The following is a 22,209-nucleotide window of genomic DNA, read 5'->3' on the forward strand; positions in this document are numbered from 1 at the left end:
TAGTCAATTTAATTCATGAATCTTGTTTTTCTTTTTTCATTAACACTTTTGAGTTCACATTAAAAATGAAAGAGTTTAAATCCTCCAAAAAAGAAAAATTAATATTAAATTTTCCAAAGTAAGAACTTTGATAAATACTAATGAGTTTTGGAAAAAAATTTAAAATGTAAAAGAATTAGAATATTGTTTTTTAGACATATGAAATTTAAAGTTTTAAATATTTTATGTGAAGGAAATTATAAAAGCACCTAAACTAATATTTTCACCTTCTACACCAAATTTCTCCAACCTAACCATTTGAACAAGTCCTAATTGACTCAATAACAGATTACAAATTATCACCTATAATCCAGAACTTGAAATTTGAAATCTTATTAGTTAAAACCCCTAAAATTAAAACTAAAACCATACAAAACTCATCATTTCATCTACTAATTCATTTTACTTCATATTTCTCTTAACCAAGAGTCTAGACAAGTCATAATAATTCTCCTAATCAATTCTCAACTGTCCATAATAGTACACACCTCTTACTCCTAAATACCACTACTCCAAACCTTTTTTCTTCGCACTAAAAACATTTTAAAACCTCAACAAGGAACCACTTAAGTGCTACAATTCAGTTCTTAATCAAAACACACCTATCACAAGTCTCAAATAACCTCATGACAATGCTAAACCAGTTTCCTTCTCACTCCAATACCTATTTCTCAAACTCACTCATCAAACCTCACTTTTTAAGCTTAAAACCCAAGTAATTGACTCTTACTTACTCCAAATGCTTTAAAATCATATTCAAACAACAATAACACTCCCAAACACACAATCATAACAGTGGAAACATCACAGTCACACCATTCCAATTATACTCTATATCATACTATCAAAATCATCAATTAAACATACATAGTATATACCCAATCATACAAATTTCTCAAAATCATCCATAATTCATACAAATACCAAATTTATGATGCAAACACAAACTTAAAGAAAGAATTATAGTTTCCCTTACCTCACAAGAAACAGCCCCAACTCAAAGAACGTTCTGCCGATTACTTGAAATGCAATGAATATCTAGACGAACCTACGAAACACCAAATTGAAAACGGACAGAGTCCTTAGAACTTTAGATGAACCGAGAATGAGTAGGAGAAGCATGATTACACATGCAATAGTACAAGATTCTTCTAAAAACATATTAGGAACGGGAGAGAAAAAAGGAGTCGAAATTTACTTGTTCTATAACAAAAATTAATCGGTTAGAAAAGTAGACATCGTCGCCGTGATTGATTAGGCATCTCCTGATTATCAAAGAGATGACTCAAGAGTTAAAACTCTTAGAGAGAAGGTAGAAAACTCTAGAAAAATATTTTCTAGAAAGATGATACGCTTTAAAATAATGAAACTCGTCTATAACAAAACTATTTATAAATAAACTATTTAATATTAAAATAATTGAGTCTCAATATTTTTAAACTACCACCAATTCTAAAATACTATTTTCTAAGGTTTTACACATATTTAAATTAATTAAAATAAAAACAAACAAATGAGAAAAATTTGTCTCAAGGTACTACCATAAAAGTTTTTCTTGTCAATTAAAGTTTGTTTTTCTCGAACTTAAGTTCCAAACTCTACTACTCTTAAGAAAACTAAATTTGTACATAGAAAGATTTAAATAAATGATCTCAATATTCCTTGATGATATTTGACTAACATGATTTTTTTTAACCTTAAAAGAACCACATGCAAAACTCATAACTCCCATATACATAAAAGTTTCTAAACTAATTAAAGAAAAAATGACAACAAATAACTTAGTGAGAAAAATTATAATCATAATAATTATTATGTTCTCTACTATAACTCCTAAGATGGGCTATAAAGTACAAAAGAATAATTATAATTTTCATAAATTTAGAGAAAAGTTAAAAAATGTAAAGAAAACATATTTTAAAAAATAGTCCTTTTTTAATAAAGTTTGCATAATTAAAAAAATTATTCATAAACTTTATACTTAAATAATAAAATATCCATATTTCATCTCAATTCTAATACTAAGAATATTATAAGTTAAATTTAATTAGTAATCTTGTCTATGTATTTAGGTCATATTTTTATAAAAATACTCATTATGTCTCTTGTGTTAGGTAAATTTTAATATAAATTAAAAATATCATGTCTCATAATCTAGATATTTTTTATTTTGAAACCTATAATTTTAAGTATATAATTTTGAGAAGTGTCATCTTTTTTTATAAAAGATAATTCATATTTGATATATGACAAACCAACATATTGACGTGTGACACTTTTAAATAGTATTAATTGTTGGAAGTCCCATATCGATTAGAGATAAAATCAAATTATAATATATAAGTGAGGTGCAAACCTCACCTTAAAAGCTGATTTTGTGGACTTGAGTTAGGTTAAAAATCCACGTGGACATTCTATTTTTCTATTCCACCCGCGTACGAGATGTCTATACCTCGATGTGAAGGGAATATGTGGAATTCCCTCAATAAGGCTTAAAGTCCACTTCTAACGTTACATCCAATATAGAATATCACATTGAATTTTTCTTTTTACAAAAGCAAGAAATTAAATAAGTATTTTTTTAAAAATAAAATAAAAACTCAATTGTGTAGAAAAAATATATAAACTAAAATGAATAAAAAACTTACATATTTTAACTAAATTATTAATTAAGTCTTCCAAGATATTATATAAATTCACACTTTACAAATAATTTTATTTTACTTTTTTATGGTGCTTTTTTTATTATTAGATAATATATAATTTCAATACCGTGGAATAATCAATGGATTGTGTGGTGTGATCTCCACACTTATTTTTAATAAATAAAGATATTTCTTTTCTTAATATACACTTATTTTTAATAAATAAAGATATATCTTTTGTTAATATCGAAAACATATAATTTAGTCTGTATGTTTTTTACTTCCTGTATAACCGTTTTATTTATTTTCCATTATTATTTTTTCGTTGATTATTGATTTTTAGTCTTTTCAAATAACACGACTTTTATTTTATTTAAATCCTATATTATTAATCTATCGACTTTTTAATCACATAAATATGTGATGAATAAAATAAATACAAACATTAAAAACAAAGTACATAGAAAAAAAAATTAAGTGAGAAAACAGAAATCTTTCTCATATTTAACATTACCAGTTTATTAAACCTATATGACTACACAGCCCAATTATAAGTTATTTTTCTAAGAAAAAATCCATTATTCATTCAAGTATCTATCAAAAAGAAAAAAAAAAATTGTTCTTTGTAGCATGTCCAACGAATACCAACCTTAAGAAGGATCATTGCCATTTGCAACAATTTCGTGATTCAATTGAGATAGCTCGATCACGCGAGCATGGCTTTGAGGCCTTTGATATCGCAGGTAAGTTGACTCCTGTACCTCAATCCAACACGATTTCTTGTTTTTTATTCTTTGCTGAAACCCTAATTTTTGTAATTTATAGGATTGGCTTGTTGATTTTTGTGCCCTTTTCTCCTTCAGCCGCTTTCTAGATTCTTTGTAGTTTAATGGATAATGGGTCTAAGGGGTTTCTTCTAGTTTTGATTCAGGATAAGATAATTTAAACCTTTCTGCTATAGGGGAAATGGCATATTTTTGCCCCCAAGTCATTGTAGGCCTCATAACAAATGGCTGTCTCTGTTTTGAGAATTTCTAGGAGCAGTGAAGATTGCATCCATGTCGATTTCAGCCTGTTGGGTTATATGGTAATTTGTGTGTATGGAGATTTTGGCTCTGTGACTTATGAATGAATATCCTGTGGAGGCTCCAAGTATCGGGTTTGCACAGCTGGTCTTTAACTTACTATTGTTCATCTTATAGTGTTTTTATTAGTGGTCAAACTTTTCATAATTTGCTTGTGGTTATACTTTCAATCCCCTCCATTTACACCAAAAAATAAGTGTAAGACACTAGGAAATATGAGAACTTAAACTTGTGTTCATTGTCCATGTTGTGTGCATTATTGACTATGTTGCTAGTTTTTACACAATACTAGTTGGCATACGTGGTTTTGTATCTTGGATTTATTTAATGATTTAGCTACTTTCATAACTTATTTTTACAGGTTGCAAGACGACAATCCAAATTTGGACAAATTCAAAGTGTATTTGCTGCAAGCTATTTTTCTGTCAATAAGTTTGGACATCGTCCAGGTATAGATCTCTTCCTCCTAGACCATGCATTATTCTTATAGTTAACTTCTAGTTATTTGCTTAAATAAGTTAAAAGTTTTTCTTTTCTTAATATAGCTTTATTTCATTCCCTAATTATGTTGTTTTGGGAATTAACATTCAACAATTTTTTGTGTTGTGGGATTATTTTATCTTTCTCTCTTTTTTTCTTTGGAGGTGGGGATGAATTGTTTTTTTGTGAAATTATGCATGCCTTTTTACTTTCAGTGTACGTCCATGTTCCAAGTACTTGGATATTGTGTTCCGTTTGGCATTTAGCTTTTTTTTCTTTACTTTGAAAATTATGTAGGGTTTAGACTTTTGGGTGCCCAAGAGAGATTTCAGTCTAGCTACCTTGGCAGTATAGCTCGTCGAGCGCGTGATGCAGATGAAGCTGCTGAAGTTGCTTATCTCAAAGAACTTTACCATCAGAATGATCCTGAGGCTGTGATTAGAGTATTTGAAAGCCAACCATCTTTGCATAATAGTCCCTCGGCTCTTTCTGAATACGTGAAAGCATTGGTGAAAGTTGATAGGCTTGACGAAAGTGAATTACTGAAGACATTAAGGAGAGGTGCTTATTTGGGTTGAACTGCTCATATTTGTGTGCTTGATTACCCTATATTTGTCAATACTTGTTGACTGACCTTTTAATTTTATTCATTATTCAAATATATAAGGTCTTTGCCTAGCAAACAACCATATGTGGTTTTTGTGGTTCTGCTTTCTTTTCAGGGTACTATGTTTTGTGTGGAAATGGTCAAATTGTATCTGCTAGAATTCACTGACCAAGCAGTTGTTTTCCTGACTTCAATTTTTTTACAAACAAAAGGTGTTACTATTTTTATTAGAAAGCTGGGTTATCCACTAATCCGTGAAACGGGAGTATTTTTCCAGGTTGTACATTAAGTAAAAAGTTCCCGGTCTAGGATTTTTTATTTTTTTCCCATTTCTTTTAGAATTCTTCATGTACTGACTGCTAGAATTTGATGTTAAAGACTCAAGCATTCTGTGTAGTCTCTCCTCCCCCATCACAGACACGTGCACACTTTTTTAAAGTTGTACTTTGATATCTTGTCTCATTTAACCGAAATTCTTGAATGAGTAAGGTGTTGATATATTACTGAAGTAACAGAATCAATTGGTTAAACCTTCCATACTTATATGTTTTTCTCAAGCCTGCAAATACTTTATCCTCTGTACTTGTTAGAAAAATTAGATAATATCTCTTATATTTCTAACGTGCCAATAATCTTTTCCAGGGATTAAAAGGTTCAATTATTGTCTTGTACACTTAATCAGATTGATAAAGAATCTTATTATTCTCTGTGACTAAATTTAATATCAGGAATGTAATGCATCTTTTGGCCTTTGATGAAGTCCTTGAACAAGTATGATAACAAATTGATGCAAGACAGAAAATATATTCAGCTGACAAAAATTGGCACTTCAATTAATACTTGTCTAAAGTGATATTAATCATACTACATCGGTATTTTAGATATTTTTTTCTCTAGCATGACTTTTTAGACCATAAATTGTGACCAGAGATGATATGAGTTTTCAGGCATGTCCAATTCAGTAGCGAGTGAGGAAGAAACTGCAGCTGGACTTTCTGCTTTAAGAAATTTAGGAAAATCAACAAAAGGCAATATTATTGGAACTGCTAGTAATCCAATCCATATGGTGGCTAGAGAAGGTGGTAATATAAAAGATCAGTTATGGCGTACGCTCAGGACCATTGCGGTGGCCTTTTTCGTAATTTCTGGTATAGGAGCACTCGTTGAAGATAAAGGAATTAGTAAAGGTATTTCCTATTCAGTATTGTCTTTTCATATAGTTTTTTTAATCTGATCTTAGAAGAAATGTTTTCTGGTTTGCATTTACCTATTTTGCAGGACTTGGTATAAATGAAGAAGTGCAACCCATCATGGAAACAAGCACAAAATTTAGTGATGTAAAAGGTGTTGATGAGGCAAAGGCTGAGCTGGAAGAAATTGTTCATTATCTTCGAGATCCTAAGGTAGATTTTTTGCCATAAATTCATGCTTCCTGTTGCATACATTTCAGGCACTATGCAACCATGCTTGAACACTTGAACTGGTATTGTGTATGAAGATATAATATAATTAATATAATTTATAATAATTTAACCTATATTCATCATTACATGTCCTGGCCTTGTGTCTTTTTGTTGATCACATCACGTGATTATTGATTTAAGGCCATGTAAAGAAATCTAGCTCCTAGTCTGTAAATGGGTCATTCAATTCAAGTACCTAGTCTGTACAAGGGTCATTCAATTTGTTACGAACCTGAGTACGAAACCTAACCAGATAACCTCTCACACACTCACAACACGTAACAGAACAATGAACGAATGATAATAAACGAATGAATCTCTTTTATTGATGGTAATATCTGAATAAACAAAGTAAACAAGGGTAATTGGGAGCATAACCTCCTTCAATTACTTGGGAGCATAACCTCCCTCACAAGAGCATAGCCGCTTGTCAACAAACTCAATAATCAAAAGCATAACCCTAACAATAGACTCTCCCTTTATTTATACTAATTGTTTCCCTATAATATAATTATATTTACTATAATTAACTTCTACTGAATATTTCCCTAGGATATAGCTCTATTTACTATAATTAACTTATACTGAATATTTCCCTAGGATATAATTCTATTTACTATAATTAATTTATACTGAATATTTCCCTAGGATATGGCCTTATTTACTATAATTATTTCCCGCTCATCCTAACTGTTGTTCCAGTTAGGATAGTCACTCTTCAACTGATCGGCTCCAGCTCTTCACTACCTTCCACCGCTTGGCTTGCTTCCCCCTGTCTCCTACCGTTAGGCTCCCCTGCCTTCTATCCTATCACCCAGTATCCTATGACAATTCAAGTAAACTTGTGACTAAATTGGATCTCTTTGGATAATAATGTCTAAAACTCAAATAATTTGGATGTAATCCTAACTGTTAAAATTATGATTGTTATAGTAGTGTACAACATACATAAAGCTGTTTTTGGGTGAATCTATCTTTAGTTTAAGGAATATAGGCTGTAACCTTCCTCTTTCAGATATACTGATACTCATTTTTTTATGTATACACATACATCAGCTGAGAATACAGTCACTGATTTTTCCAATACATCCAAATTCAAGTCTTATAGTATGTTTCTTTTTGAAAGATGCTTTTGTGTCACTATTCAGTTGGTAGGTACCTTGGCTCCATAGCTTATGGTATGCCTATCAAGCATCAATATATTTAGCACAGTTTGTGCTGGAGAAAATATGGTAACTGGATTTGGGAATTATTACTTCAGGATGATACCTTGTCTAACACCAATAGAACAATACTCTTTAAATATTCTTAGTAGTTATTTCTACTTCGATTGGTGTTGATCAACTGATGATTTCATTTGGCAATCTAAAATTTGGTGACGTATATAAGATAACTACTTAAATGGGCTATTTGTTAGTCAATACCTGAGTTATGTTTGATTCTGTTTGATGTCACATCCCTTTTTCATACTCTTCTGTTATATTTTTATATGCTTATTTCCTGATAACATATAACAGCCTGTACATTTCCTTATCATATTTATAATTGTGCTTTGTTTCCCTTGTGACAGCGGTTTACTCGTCTTGGTGGTAAGCTTCCCAAAGGAGTTTTGCTTGTTGGTCCACCTGGTACTGGAAAAACAATGTTGGCTAGAGCTATTGCTGGTGAGGCTGGGGTTCCATTCTTCTCCAGCAGTGGAAGTGAATTTGAAGAGATGTATGTTGGTGTTGGTGCACGAAGGGTGAGAGATCTTTTTGCTGCTGCTAGGAAACGAGCACCTTGTATAATATTCATTGATGAGATTGATGCTATTGGAGGAAGCCGTAATCCAAAGGACCAAATGTACATGAAGATGACATTAAATCAGTTATTGGTTGAGCTAGATGGATTCAAGCAAAATGAGGGAATAATTGTGATTGGAGCAACTAATTTTCCAGAATCATTGGATGATGCATTGGTGAGACCTGGGCGGTTTGACCGCAATGTTGATGTTCCCTATCCGGATGTAAGAGGAAGACAGCAGATTTTGGAATCACACATGTCAAAGGTATGGTTTTATCCCTTGCAAAGAACGTTGTAGAATGCCAATTTGAACAGGATAAAAGTAGGATTAAATCACACCAGATTACGGATGGTACATCAATTTCTCTGTCCTAATGTTGATAAACTCCTTCAGAGGCTCCCTCCAGAAAACTACCAAGCACATAACTTTCCCTAACATCCTGTGCCCTCCAATTTCCTCTAGAACTGTCAAATGACAGTTATTAAAGCTGCACCTGTTAATACAGATTGTGTTTGAGGGTATAAGGTTGGTGATTTGGGATATAAGGTTGGATTGGTGGTCAAAGTTGAAGGCAGAGGGTGGGATAGGTTGTGTTTGAGTCAACAGCTGACAAAAATAATATATATTAAAAAAAAAGAAAAAATGCGATGATTTTTCCAACTGATTCCTATATTTCTTAGATGGGCTTTCTAAATAGTCTCTGGGTGGTCTCTGGCACCTTATCATGACCTTCCTTCAGAAATTTTCATATGGACTTTAATTTGTCAGGGGAGGCAAAACCCACTTCGGTGATCTCTATGCCTTAGGGAATTAGTTTTATTGCTTTTGGCTATGAGGAATCCTTGCGTTCAGCAAAAGAAAAGTTGGAAACTGCTGCTGCAAAACCTATTGGTGTTCCCAAGTTGCATTCTCTATTGCTAAAGCTTTTCATTGCCCAAAATATTCCTTGATTTGAGTCTTTTCTCCATTACTTCTCTGCTGTCAAAGATTTGTCCTGGATTAACTTCTTGTGTTTGATGAAGTAAGAAGCCTGCCCAAACTTATCTGTACTTTAATTTGAAATGGTCCGTAGAAAAGAGGAGCTAACTTTTAGTTGATCTGGTTACATAGATTGCTGTCTATTTAGCCTTAATTTCAAGAAAACCCAGTCACTATAGAAATGTGTCATCCCTTCCTCCATTTTTTGGCATATTGTTCCATTTGATCTTGGGCCTTAGCTGGATGACACTTATGCTTAGTGTCACTGAAATTGGATCATAATTATGGAAAGAAAAGTGCCTAACTTGCAGAACTTCAATGGTCTACACCTCTCAATACCCAATCTCCCCAATTCTCTGACAACTTACCAGATAAAATCTCCTTTTCTTATTTATTGGCAACATGCATTCTCTGATTATCTCAGCCCCCAACTGGCTAACTAACTCTCTCACTTACTAACTTCTGTTGTATCTATTAAGTGCTACATCATGTTCTTGTCACTCTTTGGCTACAATCTTCACTTTTCTTTTTCAGCTGATAAAGCAAATAATAGTATGGGGGGTGCTCATCCATACATCACCTGAAATCTAGTACAAACGGATAGTGTGAGAGTGTGTTTTAGAGGTCTCACATCTACCAGAAATATGGTCAAGTTATAATATATAGGTTGATGTCAATCTCATCTTATTAACTAATTTTGTGAGATTGAGTTAGGTTTAAAGGTCACTTTTTAAGACTTAAGATTGAACTGTAAAATAATTCTAGAGGGCTTGATTGATCCCTCTCACAATCTTCTATTTATAAGAATAAATTAATACACAAATACATGATAAATAGGGTAACCCTAGACACAATATAATCATGATAAATAGGGTAATCCTAGACACAATATAATCATGATAAATAGGGTAACCCTTGACACACTATAATAATGATAAAATAGGATAAATATCCTAACACTCCCCCTCAAGCTGGAGCATACAAATTGTATGTACCAAGCTTGGAACAAATAAACTCAATCCGAGGACCCCTTAATGACTTGGTCAATACATCTGCGAGTTGATCGTTTGACCCAATAAACTCAGTACATATTTCTTTGGTTAACAACTTTTCACGAACAAAATGACAATCAATTTCTATATGTTTAGTCCTCTCGTGAAACACTGGATTTGATGCAATGTGGAGAGCAGCTTGATTGTCGCAATACATCTTCATAGTATGGATGTCACAAAATTTAACCTCTTGAAGGAATTGTTTCACCCATATAAGTTCACATGTTAGTGATGCCATTGCCCTATACTCGGCTTCCGCGGTTGATCGAGCTACTACATTCTGTTTCTTACTTTTCCATGAAATAATGTTTCCTCCCAGAAAAACACAATATCCTGTAGTAGACCGTCTATCAATAGGTAAACCTGCCCAATCTGCATCACAATACCCAGAGACCTGAATGCTTCCTTTATCTTCATATAACAATCCTTGCCCGGGAGCCTTCTTTACATACCTTAGAATGCGAATGAGAGCATTCCAATGGTCAACACATGGAGCCTGCATGAACTGACTAACCACTCCAACTGCAAAGGATAGATCTGGCCTTGTAATAGTGAGATAAATCAGTTTTCCAACCAGCCTCCTATACCTCTCTGGATCGGAAAATAATTCACATTCTTTTGTCCTTAGTTTCTGGTTTGGGTCCATGGGACTGTCTACCGGTCTACAATCAATCATGCCTGTTTCTTGTAATATATCAAGAGCATACTTCCTTTGGGAGATTACAACTCCATCTTTTGATTGCGCTACTTCAATGCCTAAGAAGTATTTGAGACTTCCAAGATCCTTGGTTTGAAAATGTCTACACAAGTACTCTTTTAGTTGAGATATTCCAACAGCATCATTTCCTGTAATGACAATATCATCAACATATACTAGTAAGTAAACACATTTCCCGAGAGAAGAATGACAATAAAAAACTGAATGGTCTGCTTCACTGCATTTTAGCCCAAATTTTTGAACAATGGAGCTAAACTTTCCAAACCAAGCACGTAGGGATTGCTTGAGGCCATATAGAGATCGATGCAATTTGCATACCATACCAGACTCCCCCTGAGCAACAAACCCAGGAGGTTGCTCCATATAAACTTCTTCCTCAAGATCACCATGTAGGAAGGCATTCTTGATATCCAATTGATGAAGTGGCCAGTGACGAATGGCTGCCATGGCAAAGAAGAGACGAATAGTAGTCATCTTGGCTACAGGAGAGAAAGTGTCACAATAATCAAGACCATAAACCTGAGTGTAACCTTTTGCAACAAGCCGAGCTTTGAGCCGAACAATTTCACCATCAGGGCCAACTTTAACTGCATACACCCTTCTTTCACATTCTTGGGTATAACAACAGAGGACACTGAGGATAAAAGAGAAAAATAGGAGGGCGACAATCGATGATAGCTTAGAAAATTATAAATGGGATGAGGGTTTCGAGTGGAACGAGTACCTTTTCTGAGGGCAATAGGCCATGCTGAATCATTTGCACCAGGAGGCGTGGGAGGAGGTGACGAGGGAGAAGAATCTGAAGTAGGAGATTCACCATTGTCTTGGGGAGGTGGACTATCCATTGGGGCCCTGTGTGGGATGTTCTCAGTATGTGGAGAAACAGGTGTAGAAGGATTGTGATCAAGACTTGGAATGACAGAGACAGTGGAACTATGTGACTCAGCCATTGGAATAGGAAGGACCTGCTGGAGGATAGAAACATCCTGAACAGATGGAGAGAAGTAAGGAGTCTGTTCAAAGAATGTGACATTGGCAGACATGTAATACTTCTTAGTTTTAGGAGAGTAACACCGATATCCTTTTTGAAGTCGAGAATAGCCTAAGAAGACACATTTGAGAGCGCGAGCGGAGAGTTTGTCTAGACCTGGAGACATGTCATGAACAAAACATACACAGCCAAACACTCGGGGAGATGTATGAAAGAGAGGATCATTAGGAAACAAAATGGAGAAAGGGACTTTATTATTAAGAGAGGAGGAGGGCATCCTATTAATAAGATAACATGCAGTTAAGATGGCATCCCCCAGTGATGGACAGGAATATGGGCACCAAGCAAAAGGGTACGAGCAGTTTCAACCAAGTGTCTATTTTTTCGTTCTGCTATACCATTTTGCTGTGGTGTATGAGGACAAGTAGACTGATGTAAGATACCATGGGAACTCAAGATGGCAGAAAAGGAGGATGAGAAATACTCTTTTGCATTATCACTTCTTAATATTTTGATTACTTGACCAAATTGATTCTTGATTTCATTCAAAAAGGATGTAAAGATAGCTAACAATTCAGAACGATTTTTCATAAGATAAACCCAAGTACATCGTGAATATTCATCAATAAAGGTAACAAAATATTTAAAACCAAAGGAGGAGATACGACTAGGTCCCCATATATCAGAATGGATGATGGAAAAACTAGAATTACATATTGATTGAGACCTTTTAGGAAAGGAAGATCTAACATGTTTTCCTAATTGACATGACTCACATTCTAAGGTTTGGAGACCACTCAGTTCAGGACACATTTTTTTTAATTTGGACAAATGAGGATGGCCAAGTCGATCATGTAGCACTTTAGGATTAGGAGCAGCAACACAGGACACCCTTGGACGAGATCCAAAATGGTATAATCCGCCAGCTTCATATCCTTCTCCAATCTGTCTCCTCGAACCACGCTCCTGTATAACAAAAGATTTATGATCAAAGGTTATTGAATAATTTAACATTTTAGTCAAGTGGCTTAAGGAAATTAAATTAAAAGGACAATTAGGGACAAAAAGGACTGAGTTGAGATTGAGGGAGGGAGATAAAGAAACATGACCGACTCCTTTGGAAGAAGTTTTAGATCCATTTGCAAGGGTTATGAAATGAGGTTTTTCTCGAAAGGAAATAGATGAGAACAAAGAGGTATTACCAGAAATGTGATCAGAAGCACCTGAGTCAATTACCCATGAATTGTGACCTTCCATAGATTGAGAAATGCAGGCTGTTGATGTATTGGGAGATTGAGATGGTTGTGACCTTCCATAGATTGAGAAATGCAGGCTGTTGATGTATTGGGAGATTGAGATGGTTGTGCCAAGCTGTTAGACTTTAACCTTAAATACTCTTGATATTCATCCTCAGAAAACATAGAAGTGGAAGTTTCAGTCTTCGAAGTGGCAGTTTCAGTCTTCGAAATATTGGCGGTTTTGGAAAGGAAACCATGTAAGGAGTAACAATTCTCTTGAGTATGACCCATCCTTTTACAGTATGTGCATTGAAGACGTCCCCGACCTCCTCGTCCTCCTCCTCTAGTGCCACGTCCTCCTCTTCCTCGTGTGGCAACCATGACAGATGGTTCCACTAGTTCATGCGCTTCTTGAGTTTGAGGTACCGGGACACGCAGAAGGCGAGTGGTCAATGTTTCCATAGAGGGGACCTCATGACTAGTTAGAAGTTGATCTCTGAGATGATCAAAATCGGGATGTAGGGCACGAAGGATCAACACCATGTAAAATTTGTCTAGTTTCTTTTTGATATCCTCTAATGGATCTACTTCCAAAAACATCCTAAGTTCTTCGACAGCAGATTGGGCTTCAGCCATGAAGGACACCATATCATGGTCTGCCATTTTAAGAGATGCAAGCTTGTTCGTAGTGTCATAGAGACGTTGAATATCGTTAACATAAATGCTTTGGGCTTTCTTCCAAAAGGAGTGACAAGTTTTGAAAGCCCTCAAAGATACAAGAAGTTTGGGTTCCACTGATTGCCATAACAGGGCACACAACTGGAAATCTACTTGTTTCCACTGATCAGCTTTTTCAGTAGGCACATGGCTTCCATCTCGCTCAAGGTGGTCATAATGCCCTTGGCCAAGGAACCACATCTCAACGGCAGCAGACCATGACAGATAATTTTTTCCATTTAGCTTCTCAGAGGTAATTGATGGACTTCCAGAGAAGGAAAGAGTACTGCCAGACGCCATTTTTGAAGAAGACGAATAGTACTAGCGAGGAACAAGAAAACCCTAAGGGTTTAGATGAAGGAAACTTTGACAGTGATGGACGACAGTGGCCGGCAACGGCGGGCGGTGGTCGGCGGCGACGGTGGTCGGACGGTGGCCGGCGACGGACGGCGGTGGCCGACGGTGGACGGTGGCCGGCGGCGGGCAGCGGCGGACGGTGGCGGGCGACGAAGAACTGTGGCGCCAGACAGATATATATTACGAGACAGAAACCAGAGCGGGATCGACCCGCTCTGACTCCCGCTCTGATACCAACTTAAGATTGAACTGTAAAATAATTCTAGAGGGCTTGATTGATCCCTCTCACAATCTTCTATTTATAAGAATAAATTAATACACAAATACATGATAAATAGGGTAACCCTAGACACAATATAATCATGATAAATAGGGTAATCCTAGACACAATATAATCATGATAAATAGGGTAACCCTTGACACACTATAATAATGATAAAATAGGATAAATATCCTAACATTAAGAATGTATTTTTTTTATATTGCTTGATTCTTGCTCTTTTTAAGCATTTATATATCCACTTACGCACTTATATAAATAAAAAATATTAGAATGGCGGGTCATGCTGCCATCCTTTTTTTTGGGGGTTGTGTACTCTACCAATATCAAGGATTGACTACTATGATATGAAAGAGCACTAACTGGTTTGCCCTTTGGTTGAGGTAATTCAGTGCACTAAATTGTTGGAAACTACAGAAAATGCTCTAATACTTTAGACAACTCAATGTTTTTGATTTGCTATTAAGTGACTGATTTCTGCAGCATTTGACTACACGTCTTTAGCCCATAGAAATCACCCAATCTTCCTTGTAGGACTCCCCACAATATTATTATAACCTACAGGTACTGTCCCTAAATTTATGTTCTCCAAAACTGTTTTCACCGTGCAACCTGCCCTTGTTAATAAATTTTGCTCAAGTGCCATGGTGAATTATCATGGATATTTCCTTCCAATCATCTCACAGGTTCTGTCTAAATTTCTGTTTTCCAATCTCTTTCCACGATTCCACCTGCCCTTGTTAATAATAAATTTTACTCAAGTATCATGGTTAATTATCATGGATATTTCCTTCCAGTCAACTAACTCCTTTCCTAATGTCTACAGCCATGCAACCCTAAACTCATCTACTTCCAAATCCAACCCATACGCATTGTTAAAATATCCATTGCTATCCTACTTCATCAACAAACCCACTTTACTCTTTTGTCACAACTCTATGCCATCTCCTAGTCTTACTCTGAACTTATTTGTTTTATCTACCTCGAGTCCCAAAGTAGAAGTAAAGATGTTAGTGATGAAATTGTGGAAATTTTTATAGAAAAATTGGCACCATGGATGAAATTTTTTCCTTACATGAAGCTTCATATTGGAAAGTTGCCTGAATTGTAGACACCACTAGCTTACCTTGATTACTATTTATCAAAGTTAGTTGCCAATGTCTTGGAAAAGATTATCAATGCAAGGGATGATCAAAGAGGCGTAGGGTGCACTCCTTGGGTTATCAACTCTAACGAGATTGAGATTTTATAGAAAGTAGGCACATAGCCAAGTCAATTTGGGAAGGTAGTTGATAGGAACTTATGTATTATGGGGTGCCCAAGTTCTACATCGAGTAGTATGGGATACTTGGTGGAGTATTTAAGTGTTTTGTTTTCCCCCCTTAATACCCAAACTTTGTGTGTAAGTGTTAGAGCGGCTGCAGCGGAATGATTAGCGTGGAATAACAAACCAAGAGAGGAGGTGAATTGGTTTTTAATAATAATGTGTGCCTTTTAAAATTTCTACTCAATTTAACTTACCAAGCAAATATTAATGATAAATAAAAGAGTAAGGTTGAGAGAAATTTGCACAGATAATTTTATCCTGGTTCAGATCTTACCAATCTTACTTCCAGTCGCTTATCTCATATCAAGATAAACAGTTCACTATTCACAAAACAATTACAAATTACAATCACAAAGAAACAATTTGTAAAAGTTTAGAAACCACATCTCTTGATACTACAAGAGATGAACATGCACCTCCTTTGAGTCTTCACAAAGGATGAAACACCTCCTTCGAGTCTTCACAAAGGATGAAACACCTCCTTCGAATACTTCACAAAGGATAACTTTCTCTTCCAAGCACTTCCTTAGATGCACCAAGGCTCAACCAACTATTCCTCTGTCACCGCAATAGCACTTCAACAGCTCCACAAACAAGGGTTTCTTTAGCTGAGCACGATCACTCAATTCTCAATGATTTCTGAGTACTAGAGCACAAGGGAAGAGTTGCTGTTGATGGAAAATGAGAGCCTATTTATAGACTTAAGCAAATATTCTTCCGTTCTTCGTTTCCATTTAACGCTTTTAATCAATTAATATTATTGTTAATCGATTAAAACGAGTACAACGGCTAGTTTTAACGGCTAGAAAACTCCAACGGTTACCTTTAATCGATTAATCCACATTTTAATCGATTAGCTAATCGATTAAAGCAAGTTTTAATCGATTAGCCAGTTAGAGTTTTTCAGCTCCTATCGAATTAATCGATTATCACTAGATTTAATCGATTAATACAGTACGTTTTTTACTTTAAACATCAAATTTGAAATATGAAAGTATATGGAACCAAAAACTACTAAGAGTCTAAGTCCTAAACACTTAATTACAATTATTACAAAAGCTTTCTATAACAATACAAGTCTTCAAAGGATCTTCTTGAAACTTGGTATTTCTTGATTTGATTTGGACATCATCAAAACTTCATCTTCATCATTTTGTTAACAGTAAGTTCCCCTAGTGTTTGGGTACTTATCAATGGTATTGGAGCTGGTTGTAAATGTCTCAGGAACGGCTGCCTACAAAGGGTTCTGACCAATGAGGGAGTTGAGTGAAGTATCACTAAGTGAAGTGTTGTAGAGTGAAAGCTGCCAAGATATTATGGGGTACTATGGGGTATCCAAGTCCCATATTGAGTAGTATGGGTTCTCAGTGGAGTATTTAAGTGTTATGTTCTCCTACTTTAATAGTTAGCTTTTGATGAGTGGGTTCCCCAATTTCTTGGGTACTTATCAGTTGTCCTCACCTTCCCTGTCAGTTTAGTGGGATTAAGTTCGATCCTAAGTCCGAACCAGTCTCAAAGCTTATCCTAGATTGATTGTTAGGTCACCAGCACTTCCACGTTCTAGGCCTATAATCTGAGTTCGAGGGTGTGTTTACCTTTACTGTTGTAACCCCTAGCCCACCCTAATTACAGCCTATCAAAGTTGATTTCCAATGTCTAGTTCTTAGATCCATTGTTAGGGTCCTGCATTATAGTGCCATAGGCCTATAGCCTAGGTGTGAATGGGTGTTATAGAAAGTTTCCTAATTGTGCTCAGTGCTCACCTTAATCGTGGCCTATCAGGGTTTATTGGTATGGACTACCTGTAAAAGGAGTTGGCCAAGGACGTCGATCGAAGCATTGAAGAATGTAGCCATTGAAATGTTGACTCTCTCAAGTGATTGATCCAACATTTTCTAGAGATATGTGGTAGGCCCAATGCAGTCTTTATAAAGCTTGGATGGTCCTCATCCTAAAAGTTGATTTTATAGAATTAAGTTACGCATTCTAAAACAGAATCTTCTACCTTTTCTTTCCATCAACTATTGGTATGTTAAATGTCTCCAACCTTTATTTTTTTCTGCTTAACCTTTGTTCATATCGCTGGGGAAGCCAACAGATGAAGAGTCCTTTATTTTTGCCAGATTGTGCTTGTTATGTTTAGCCCTAGACTGAAATGATTTTGTCCAGCGTATCAGACTGTAGGTGACTTCTATTATTTATTGATCCTGCATTTCGTCATGAGCCAAATAGCCATTCTGATGACCTTGAAACACTGCCAGAAGACCCTATTTTCTCACTCCAACCTTGAAACACTGCCATTCTGCGTGAGTACATTTCTTTCCCTCTAGATGTGCGCAAGCGGCATGGCTTGAATTATTGTTGAGTTGAAGAGTTGCATTGCATCTAATTTTGCAAACCACCCTAAAGATAATCCAAAAAGTTGTTCCTTTGGGTAAACGCTGAACTTGTGATGATAAAAACTCAAATTATTTTATAAATTATAAATTCTTCCACATAGCCCTCTTGTTTCATTTCAGCCAGGTTTTGGAAAGTACTTTCATATTATTGCCCCCCAAACCATATTGCCATTTCCCTCTTCAACTTCTACCATCTAAAGTTTATCCCATACTTTTCTAATTTAGTTTTACTTCTCCACTAGTATTTGAACTTCAAAATAAATTACTTCCCTTAGTAATCCACCCAATAGGATCATCTCCGTCAAATGAAGGCAGTTCCACCTTAACTGCAATTTGATTGATACCATCCATGTCATGGTTGCTTGAACATGATCCTTTCCCTTCTCAGTGTGACAAACTGCCTTACTCATCTTAGAATTTTCCTTCGCCTGCCCTGTATGCGCATCCATTTTTGCCAATTTCTCCTCCACATCAACCCTGGCACAAGCCTGGCTTATAGCCATTCGAATTTCTCCTTCCAGTATCCAGCCTCGGTTGCATATATCGGGATTTTACATTTTGGTGGTTACAAGAATTCCTTCCTTTAACCTGATAGAACACCTAGTTGAAAAGCATCAAATTGTGATTAAATCACAGTACATTACAGAAATTATAGGATTTTTTTGCTGTCCCAGAGCTCAGGAATTATAGAGAAATTATGTGTCCACAAAATTCCCAAACCTGACAACTTTCTGCCCTCCTCCCAAAAGAAATTAAAAAACAGACACAAATACAAATAAAACTGCATATATTCCCTGCAGAAACTATCAAATGTAAATTAGTCAAACTAAGTCCTAACAATGCGGGGTTTAAAACTGGTGTAATCATTGAAACTAAGGCCTATATTTTCTAGAATAGCCTTTCTAAACATCTGGTCCTCTTTATTTGGTAGATTGGATTAGACGGCATGATTCCTTTTCTCAGAAGTACATGGTTAGTGCTCTCATTGTATTGGTACTAAACATTTCTGTTTAATGCTTTTTTTTTTGGGCTATGATTGGCTATCAATTGGATGCTCGAGTATGAGCCCACACACACCCATTTATTTTGAAGTTTAGATATTATATCCATTACTTGTGTAACTATGATCAGCATTACTTATACTTGTTTTGCTGGATTTTTGTCTCCAATCAAATACAGGTTTTGAAGGCTGACGATGTTGATCTAATGGTCCTTGCTCGAGGAACACCTGGGTGCTCTGGGGCCGATCTTGCAAACATGATTAACATGGCTGCTATCAAGGCTGCAATGGATGGTGCCAAAGCTGTGAGAATGGCTGATTTGGAGTTTGCAAAAGACAAGATGCTGATGGGCAGTGAACGCAAGTCAGCTGTTGTATCTGCGGAGGATCGAAAGAACACTGCTTATCATGAGGGAGGTCATGCCCTTGTTGCCATGTATACTGATGGGGCCGACCCTGTTCACAAAGCAACCATAGTTCCCCGAGGTATGGCACTTGGCATGGTTATGCAATTGCCCAATGAGGATCAGCTTAGCGTTTCCCGCAAACAGATGCTTGCCAGGCTTGACGTTGCCATGGGAGGCCGGGTTGCCGAAGAACTAATTTTCGGAGAAAATGAAGTCACTGGTGGTGCATCCTCTGATCTCCAGCAAGCAACTAGTTTGGCAAGGAGGATGGTTACCAAATATGGCATGGGCAAAGAAGTTGGACTAGTCAGTCACGATTACGTAGATAATGGGAGGAGCATGAGCTCAGAGACAAGGCTTCTCATTGAGAAAGAGGTGAAGCAACTTTTGGAGAAGGCTTACAACAATGCAAAAACCATTCTGACCACTCACAGCAAGGAGCATCATGCACTTGCAGATGCTCTTTTGGAGCACGAGACTCTCACAGGAACTCAGATAAAGGCATTGCTTGCCGAAGTTAGAACTCAGACGCAACCACAAACAGTTGAAGCTCAGAGCAGTTCACAATCCAACACGGTGCCTCCATCATCCAGCAACCCGGCATCTGCTGCAGCTGCTGCAGCTGCTGCTGCTGCCACTGCAGCTGCCGCCGCTGCCAGTGCTGCCGCTGCCAAGGCTAAAAGTGCTCCAGTGGGATCTTAGCAGAAAAAGATGCTAGAGCAGCAAACATAACTTGTACGACTAGATTGAAAATGTTCTTATAGTAATTTTTTCAGGTTTTTCACATGGAGAAACTCAGGTAATGCACCTCGGATTTTAGTTGGCATAAAAATATATGCATTTACTTTTTTTCATTGTTTGTAGTGTACAATGAAAAATTAATATATTTTCATGTGCCTCCTACTCGATCTGGGACTCTCTCACCTGAACTTCATCAGAAACTATAATTAAATTACAGTACATTACCGTGTTCTATTTATTTTCTTCTCTTCTTGTTCTGAATGCCCTGTAAAGTCAAATTGCGCTCTACTTTTCTAAATTTAAGTAATTTATTGTTGCATTAAAATTATGCATTTAAAAGTTGTTCTGCTAATCTTTATATAATCTGCTTTCCTAAAGGTAAAATGAAGTATTAATGTTAATCCCTAGAAGGTTAAATAGTTTTTTTCTCTTCGAGAGTTTTTCAGGTTTGTATTATTATTTTAAATCTTTTCAATTTGGTGTCACTTTTTAAAAAGGAATTAATATAATCTTTTCTCTCAAAGTCAATATAATAATTATTGTACAATTTTTTCTTACTATTTTAATTATTTTTTAATTTTATCACATTTTTATAAAAATAAGTTAATATATATTTTCTAGAATTAAATATGTTTTGTTTTGCAAACTATTTTTAAAAATTGTTTCTTGTTTTTAAATTAAATTATGTACCTATTTCTATTTTTGTTTTTGTGTTAAATGAAAGTAATCTAAAATTTTAGAGACAAAAGTATATTTAATATTTTTTTATTATCTAATTCACAGTAATAATAATTCTGTAATTTATTTTTTCTTAGTATTTTAAATCTATTTAAATTCGTCTCACTTTTTTAAGGAGTTAATAGTTTCGAATAATAATAATAATTCCTAGTTGACATGTTTTAGTTGTACTATGTATTATTTTTGTAAAATAGTATATTTAGTAGTGACTTGTTATTTGTTATTTATATTATAATATTGTAGTAATAGCATTATTATTTTATTTTTATTATTATAAGATTTTATAAAATAATTATTGGCTTACTTCTTGAAAAATATGAGGTGAAATTTAAAATGTTAAAAAAAACTGAAATCAAATGAAATTAAAAGAAATCTTGACAATGATAAACTATAATACTTACTTTTAAATTTTAAAAAAAATTGTTATTTCGGTCCAATACTAATTTGTTGATCATAAAATATTGTTTTTTTCATATATTTGTTCCGATAAATTTGTTAGGTATTTTTAATATAAAATATATAAAATATGTTTTATATCAACTTGTTTATATTTTAAAACAATATACACAAGTAGTTGAAAATAGGTATTTATAAACATTAGTCTAAGTATATTTTTATCATATTTGGATGAGATGTCTTTTAAGATGAGTATGAAGCTTTCAAATATTATAGGTTGTTATTTTGGAAGAGTAGTTCCAAAATCTAATGAATGGTGAAGGGAAAGATTCATGTGCTAAAGTTTTTTAATGTTTAATTAAGTAAGAATTTACATAAATATGAATAATATAGTAGTGACAAATAAGTATTAGAGTTCTCTTTTTACAAATAAAAAAGACTTCAAAATGAATAATATTTTAAACAAAAATATATTATCTTAACAAATTTAAACTGAAATATTTTTTCTTTTTCTTTCCTTCATATAATAACATAAACCACTCATTTATTGGGCAATTTGGTTTAAGAAAAAAGGATTTCAATTATATTTACATATTATATAACATCTAGCAGTCTATAATGTCTTAACATTAACATTGAAGACATGTTTGATTTATAAAAATATAAGATAAAGTGAATCAAAAAATTATTCATTGCATGTTTTATATTAAAATTAGTGAATAAGTTTTGTTTTATATGAAAACACAGCTGCTTCAAATGATTTCTTTA

The 22,209-nt window shown here is 34.9% G+C and overlaps 1 protein-coding gene across 1 annotated transcript; it reads left to right on the forward strand.

Annotated features, from left to right (window-relative positions):
* The first annotated feature begins 3,222 nt into the window (after window positions 1–3,222).
* Window positions 3,223–20,545, forward strand: LOC108338124 (ATP-dependent zinc metalloprotease FTSH 4, mitochondrial). Its single transcript, XM_017574846.2, has 7 exons — window positions 3,223–3,427; window positions 4,131–4,218; window positions 4,547–4,810; window positions 5,804–6,043; window positions 6,135–6,259; window positions 7,890–8,366; window positions 19,339–20,545. Exons 1-7 carry the CDS (start codon window positions 3,401–3,403, stop codon window positions 20,266–20,268), a joined length of 2,151 nt encoding a protein of 716 aa, XP_017430335.1. The 5' UTR covers window positions 3,223–3,400; the 3' UTR covers window positions 20,269–20,545.
* The last annotated feature ends 1,664 nt before the right edge of the window (window positions 20,546–22,209 follow it).

Source organism: Vigna angularis, chromosome 7 (assembly GCF_016808095.1).
Source record: "Vigna angularis cultivar LongXiaoDou No.4 chromosome 7, ASM1680809v1, whole genome shotgun sequence".
Lineage (NCBI taxonomy): Eukaryota > Viridiplantae > Streptophyta > Magnoliopsida > Fabales > Fabaceae > Vigna > Vigna angularis.